Source organism: Ahaetulla prasina, chromosome 8 (assembly GCF_028640845.1).
Source record: "Ahaetulla prasina isolate Xishuangbanna chromosome 8, ASM2864084v1, whole genome shotgun sequence".
Classification (NCBI taxonomy): domain Eukaryota; kingdom Metazoa; phylum Chordata; class Lepidosauria; order Squamata; family Colubridae; genus Ahaetulla; species Ahaetulla prasina.
In genome coordinates this window covers 37,613,090-37,620,647 of record NC_080546.1, presented here as the reverse complement: position 1 = coordinate 37,620,647, position 7,558 = coordinate 37,613,090, and the positions used below count along the sequence as shown (strand labels likewise).

Here is a 7,558-nt window from a genome sequence, read left to right as displayed (position 1 = left end):
GCCCATATTGGCGGCCATTTTGGCGGCGCCTCCTCTCTGTGGCCTGCTCAGTTACCACGTGAACCGGCCTCCGCCTGGGGCTTGCTGCGGACCAGGAGTAACCGGCCACAGGCATCCCGGCGGAAAGGGAAGCCGGACAGAGTTAGCAGGGGGGAGTTGCCGTAGCAAACGACGGCAGTGCTGGTGGTAGCGACGCCCTGGCGTGGAGTCCCTCCTGAGAGGCGGCGGTAGGGGTGGTGATCAAGGGAGCAGGTTCACCGGCCCGGTCGTAGCAAGAAGGGCGGAGGCGGCGGCGGCGACAGCAGTAGCAGAGACAATGCCGTCAGTGAGCCTCCCGCCGAAGGAAAACGCGCTCTTCAAGCGCATCCTGGTGAGTGAAAGAAGCCCTCGTCTAAGCCTGCCTACCTACCCGCCAGACGGAGTTTTCCCATGAAACTGGGGCCCCAGGGGACGCTTATCAGCAACTCCCGGGTCAGAAACAATGTCTCCCGTTTTCGTTTGGTTTGAGCTCTGCTGACAAATGCAACTTGGACTTTTAAAGGATCTCCCGGCCATGTCAGCGTTTCTTGTTCCAGAACTGCCCGTAGAATGTGTTGGCCATGCTTTACTTCATCACGCCCCGGGGCCAGCTTAGAAAGGATTTGGTTGCTGAGAATGGCTATTCTCTGGTTTTAGAAGCAAGTAATAGACAAGCCTTTGGTGGGCGAAACAATAGGAAGAACAGCAAAAAAACAAGCAAAAACCGTTTGTTCAATGAGAGGCAGATTGCAAAAATAAAATCTGGGTTTTGTGTTTCTTTTATTTAAAAGAGAGAATTAAAAGTCAGACCACTGTTACCTCGTTTTTTCATTGGCCTGAGCCTGATTGCTTTGAAAACATCCTTTCAGTTATCAAAGATTGTTTCAAACATAAATCAACTGTTTTGTATGTGTTGTCTTGTGGTACTGTTACATTGTGACGATCGAAAATAAGTTTGCCTAATGTAATATTAGTGAATTAAAATGATATATAAAATTCATCAGTCCAGTTTTATTTTTAAAAAATAGGTTAAATTGTTTGAAACAAACACTTTGAAATTAGCAATTGATGAAATGGATAAATTGTTAATGTTTGCTATTTTATCTACTTAAACTTAGATAGGTTTCTGTCTTGAACATTTGTATAACATATATTTTTCTAGAATTTTCAAGTTGTGGCTTAGTGTACATGATTGTTTGTATAAGGTTAAACCAAAACAGAGATATCACATTACACCATGTAACTCAAGCCTGTGTTAGACATCTAATGGTCATCTATTTTTAAGAACATAAATTTGTTCTTAGGATATTATACCCAAAATATTACAGTCATTTAGAATATGACAAATGTAAATTACAGAATGAGTAATTGGAATTGCACCGAAATGATGAGGCGGTTAATGTCCTCTTATATTTTGTAATACTCGTCTGGAACAATCTGTATAAAAGAATATTCAGAAAGAGAAGCTGTATCATTCTCAAATAAGTTAAACGTATATATTTACCAAGCAAATAATTCAGCTATGGAGCAAATATTTAAGTCCAGTTGTCTTCACTGGAAGATACTTAAATGTGCACAGTGCCTATATTTCCTTAATGTTTAGGTTTTGTATTTGTGGGATCAACAGGTTATTTGCATGAATGCCGCATAGTAATCTCCGAGAAGATCTTTATTATGATTTTTTTGTTGTTAGTTGCGAAGTCGTGTCCGACCCATCGCGACCCCATGGACAACATTCCTCCAGGCCTTCCTGTCCTCTACCATCTTCTGGAGTCCATTTAAACTCATGCCTACTGCTTCAGTGACTCCATCCAGCCACCTCGTTCTCTGTCGTCCCCTTCTTCTTTTGCCCTCAGTCTTTCCCAGCATTAGGCTCTTCTCCATTAGGTGGCCAAAGTATTTCAGTTTCATCTTCAGGATCTGGCCTTCTAAAGAGCAGTCAGGGTTGATCTCCTCTAGAACTGACTTGTTTGTTCGATACATTATGGCTAAAATATTTTAGCTTTATCCTCACATCTTACAAAAGTAGAATATAGAATTTAATATGTATACATGAAGTAATGTAAGATTTTTATGTATCCTTGTATTCTGTTTTGCCAAGTTTGTTTAGAGTAGATTACTTTGGAATGTTTGTAGTGCCAGTCAGGCTTTTACATTGGGCCTTATTTACTTAGTTTTGGTAAACATAGAATTCTGTCATAGGGTACCGTATGATCTGTATGCATAAATGAATAGACAGAATAGCAATAGCACGTAGACTTATATATTGTTTCATAGTGCTTTGCAGTCCTCTCTAAGCAGTTTACAGCATCAACATATTGCCCCCAACAGTCTGAGTCCTTGGAAGGATGGAAGGCTGAGGCAACTTGAGCCAGTGAGAATCGAACTGCTAGTAATAGAAGTAGCCTGCCTTACTGCATTCTAACTACTGCACCACCACCCAAAAGTCAGCGATTACTTAGTATTATATCCTAATAGATACATGTGCCCAAATAAGCCAGGATCATCAGCTTTAGATCATGAGTCAATGTTCGATTATGAATGCCAGTTTGTTTGAATATAACACTAAAATATCCTTAAGTCTTTTTGTTGACCAGAGAATATCTAAAGAAATTAAGTGAGGCCAAATGGATTGTATTCACATTGAGGTAAAATTTTGATATTCTGAGAAATCAGAATTCCTGACATATTTGAATATAGCAATTTGTTTAAGTGGAACCAATTCCAAGCTGAATATTATCATAAGAAATACATAGATTCATAGTAAAAGTACTGTACAGAGTAATTATCATTATAATATAGAAGTTGAGAAAATGGTTTTGCAGCAAGCAGTTAGACTTAAGATAAGAGACTTGTTTTAGTGTTCCTTACTTGTCCCAACTTGATTTTCTATGTTTTAATGCTGTTATGCAAATAAACAGGTATTTAAACTGTGTTTATTAAGCACATGTAATAGATTCTCATTTTCCTGTGGAAAATGCTAAACATGTCTAATGAGTTATCTGAACTTTGTAGAACTTTTAAAACTACTTTTTAAAATATAAAACTAAGATAGTTTTGCTTGTCTTGACAACTAAACATAGTACTGCTTTCTATGAAACCTGTATCAGTACAAAATGTATAATGAATGAAAGGCATGTATCTTTACAATTCTGTGAAGTACAAAATGCTTTAAGTGTTAGACATGGGAAATAGCATATTTTAGATATGTAGGAATAAGATTCATATTTTTCTCACCTATTTTCATGTGTACAGGTAGTACTTGACTTACAACCATTCATTCAGTGACTCCTCAAAGTTACAGTAATGCTGAGATAAGGAACATATGAGCTTCCTCGAAGTTACAGCCATTCCAGTTCCCCTGCAGTCATGTGATTATGATCTGGGATCTTGGCAATACCCATGATCATGTAAGCAACTTTTGCACAGCTTCCCTGCCAGTTTCCCCAAAAGGTCAATGGGGAAGCCGACAGGGAAGGTCACAAGCCATTGCTGCCTGCCTAGAAGACTCCCTCTGGAAGTTGGCTGGAAAAACTCCATGCTGAAATTCAAGCTTTGATATGGAGTACTTTTAAGTCAGCCCCTCAAAGTCAAGAAGACTCTCCTTTGGCACTGAACTTTTTCAGTCATCCCCCAAAGATGAGAGGAAGGAGTGGCAGCTTAGATTGTTTCATCGCTTTCTGCTTAGATGTCAGTGTGGAGCTTTTTTAGCCAACTCTCAGAGATAAGAGTGAGCCTTTCCAATAAGAGGGGGCTGGCTGAAAACATTGATGAAATCTAAGCAGAATTTTCAGTCACAAAGGATTTTCAAGCGCAGAGTGGAGAGGCTTCAGAAATCTCTTGACTCAGGGTGAAAATCCAAACAGGTATGAGGCCATCATCCACCTTCTCTGATGCATTCACTTACTTCCTTCCCCACCTGGTGTGGTCTGGGGCTTGAACTGCAGCTTTCCCCACTGACTTGATTGTGGGGAACTTGCAGAAAGGTCATTCACTTAACACTGGGAACTAGAATTATCTAGATTGCCTCCACTAACCAAAGCAGTTGCACTTTATGACTGCATCTCATAGCAACTGAAATTCTGGTTCCAATTGTGGTCATAAACTGAGAACTACCTGTTATGGTTAGTCACCTTCAGATATTTGAAAGGCTATTTATGTATGTGGACATATTCACACATGCTTATATATTCTTCAGTATGCATAATAATTCAGTCTTCACTTCATTATCGTTATAGATATTGTATATAGTAAATACATTACTTTTGAGATATACAGATAGTCATAGATTTACAACAATTCATGTAGTGACCGTTTGAAGTTACATACTGAACGGCACTGAAAAAAGTGACTTATGACCATTTTTCATACTTATGACCATTGTAGCATCCCTATGGTCACATGATTTACATTTGGGTGCATGACAACTGACTCATTTATGATGGTTGCAGTATCCTGGAGTCGTGATCAACTTTTGAGATCTTCTGACAAGCAAAGTCAATGGGGAAACCAGATTCACTTAACAACCATGTTACTAATTTAACAGCTGCAGTGATTCACTTAACAAATGTGTCAAAAAAGGTGGTAAAATAGGGCAAAATTCACTTAACAAATTTCTCATTTAACAACATAAATTTTGGGTTCAATTGTGGTTGTAAGTTGAGGACTACCTTGTATATCTTTTTGGTATAATAGATAATAAATGTTATATAACATAGAATAGAATCTGGTTTGATTTCTGATGCAGGATTTTCTCCAACCAGGATAAAAACAAGTTTTGTAAACAGTAGAAACGCTACCATTAAGTAAAGTTCATCAATAGGAGAGCCTATATTCCTGTGTTTATTCATTTTACTTTTAATACATCTTTCAGTTTTCAAGTATGGGTAACCCATGTTTAAGGACTACAATTGGAAAGGCTATTCAGTCATTAAGCAAAGCGGTCATTAAGTGGAACCACAAAACTGCTTATGATTTTCCTTCAGTTTTCTTTTCCTGTACAGACCTGCAGAGGTTATAAACGTTTGGTCATAAGCTTATTTTTTCATCTGTGTTATAATTGTGATGGTGGCTAAACAAGGCCATTGCTAAACAAGGACTGTCTGTATGAATGAAATCTCTTGAGCCCTTGGTGTGCTCTCTAGGCTCAGTTGTTTTCTTGCAGACATTCATTATCCAACTAGGTAACATCTTCAGTGCTAGTTAGGGGGGTTTGCTCTTTGTTTATATATAGTGGCTTGCCCTGTTAGTGGCATCTGGATACTTTGTCATCTTCTCTGATTCTCTGTCTAGCCCCTGGTATTGCCACATCAATTACCCACCCTTTCTTCTTTTCAACCACAGTTATATCCAGTGTGTTATGAGACAAGATGTTATCGGTGTGTATTCAGATGTCCCACAATACTTTAACCTGCTCATTTTCTACTAGTTTTTTCAACTCTATATTCCCACCAATATTTCATTACTAGCACAGATGTGAATTATTTTGGCAACAGTTTTATTATGTCATTTATTCTAAGTTTATGCAATTTTCATATACAAGTTGAGTGTAGGATTTACAATTTCTTCTGCCTCTTTGCACAGCATTTTTAATTATTTGATGATTTTTTTCAACTCTGGCCTTTATTGCATTAGTTTAAATTGTTTGCTCTTGAGCTGGCCAAATCAAGTATCCAGTTTCTTTTTTAAAGTTCCAGTTGTTAGCCTTTGCCATGTTTTATCTTTATACATTTTCCTCTCAATATTTGGTAAAAATTGACCATATAATACTTCCCTTTGCTGGCATTCTGTTCATGTTTTTATTACATTATTTGGATATTAATGTTTTGTTTCCTGCATATTCAGTATTTTCCAATTTTTAACTTGCATCAATGCTTGTTCTTGACTGTCTTTTACACAATCAGCCAATGTAAAGCGTTTCTTTGACTATCTCCCTTTCTATGGGGCAGGAATAATCTAGCAATATCATTACAGGGAGGTAATGCATAGTAAATAGTGCAGTCCTTCCCAAGGACCTGAAATAGGTGACAAATGGTGTTCAAGTGGTGCTCTAGATGTTTTGAGTTTGTACCCCAGGTGCCTATCATTGGTACTATCTCGGTTTTCTTTTGCCATGCTCATTCCTTTTGCTGTTTGTAGGTCTTTGTATCTTGTGATTTTCTCCACTGTCTTCTATTCTGCTCTCTCCAGGTACTGCCATATACACTATCCAGACATTTTGTCTTTCTTATCAATCACTGTTAAGTCTGGGGAAAGTGGCAGGTGCTCGTCATTTTGAGTTCTAAAGTTCCAGAATACTTTAACTTCTTCATTTTCTATTATTTTGTGGTCACACCAATTGTTGCTTGCAGGCAAACGGTATTTCTTGAAGATATTCCAATGCACCATTGTTTCTACTTTGTCATGCCATTGTTTGTAGTCTGTTCCTGCGATCTTGCAGCAGCTAGCTAGATGGTCCACTGTTTCTTCAGCTTCTTTTCTGTCACTGCATTTGCTGTTTGTTTCTGTCTTCTTAATACTGATTTCGTACGCATTTGTTCTTAAGGCTTAGTCTTGTGCAGACAGAATTAGCCCCATTTATATATTATATTTTGGTTACCTGTTATGCTTCCTAACAATTATTTTACTACCTCCTATACCCAAACAAATAACTGCCAATTCCACTGACCTGTAATTGGGACTGGACTGAAAAACCTTGAATAAACGTAAGTTTAATTACTACATTAAGGAGACGGTTGCCTTTAATATTTCTTGATCGTAGAAAAAAGAAATGGCAATGATATAGCACTCATTTGCATACATTTAACTGTTAAATAATTAAATTTTGTAAAATAACTACAAAGTTAATTTTATCATGTTCAGCTCAGAGGTATTAAATATTGTTACTATGTAGTGAAACCATGACTATTTGCAAATACAATTTCAGAACTTAATAGATTTTATAATATCTAGATGCAAAGTTACATTTTCCATAAATTCAAAAAATTAATATGTAAATTAATATTCTATGTTTAACTAAGTATTCTTTGTTTATAAGAATTGCTGCAATGAATGTTGGGATTTTTTTCTTGTTTTGAACATAAATTGCTTTTGATACAAACAACAGTGTGATGCTGCAGTTTGTATGAAGAGTTCAATTTCCTCTTTCAGAGTGAAACTTTATGATTTTTATTTATTTTGGTCTTAATACTGGGAATTAAAAAATACAGGCATACACCTGGAATGTGTATGGTCTCCAAAGTGAGATATATATATATATGACAGAACTATGCAACGTGATTGATTGGGGTGTGAAAAGACAATATTAGAATGTACGTTTATATTTTTATATTTAAAAATTAATTGGTATATAATATTTAATATACAAAACAAGTATTTTGGGGATATGTTTTATAATGTACGTACTGGCACCATGGTACATTTATAACATGATAAATTATATATAGAATAGAATAGAATAGAATTTTATTGGCCAAGTGTGATTGGACACACAAGGAATTTGTCTTGGTGCATATGCTCTCAGTGTACATAAAAGAAAAGA

The 7,558-nt window shown here is 37.0% G+C and overlaps 1 protein-coding gene across 1 annotated transcript in view; it reads left to right on the top strand.

The window, feature by feature from the left end:
- The window catches only part of NAA15 (N-alpha-acetyltransferase 15, NatA auxiliary subunit), a 39,428-nt gene continuing 31,870 nt past the window's right edge, over window positions 1–7,558 (top strand). Inside the window, exon 1 of the mRNA XM_058192688.1 lies at window positions 1–370. Within this exon, the coding sequence (XP_058048671.1) occupies window positions 317–370 (54 nt within the window). The 5' untranslated portion in view covers window positions 1–316. The remainder of the gene's footprint in view (window positions 371–7,558) is intronic.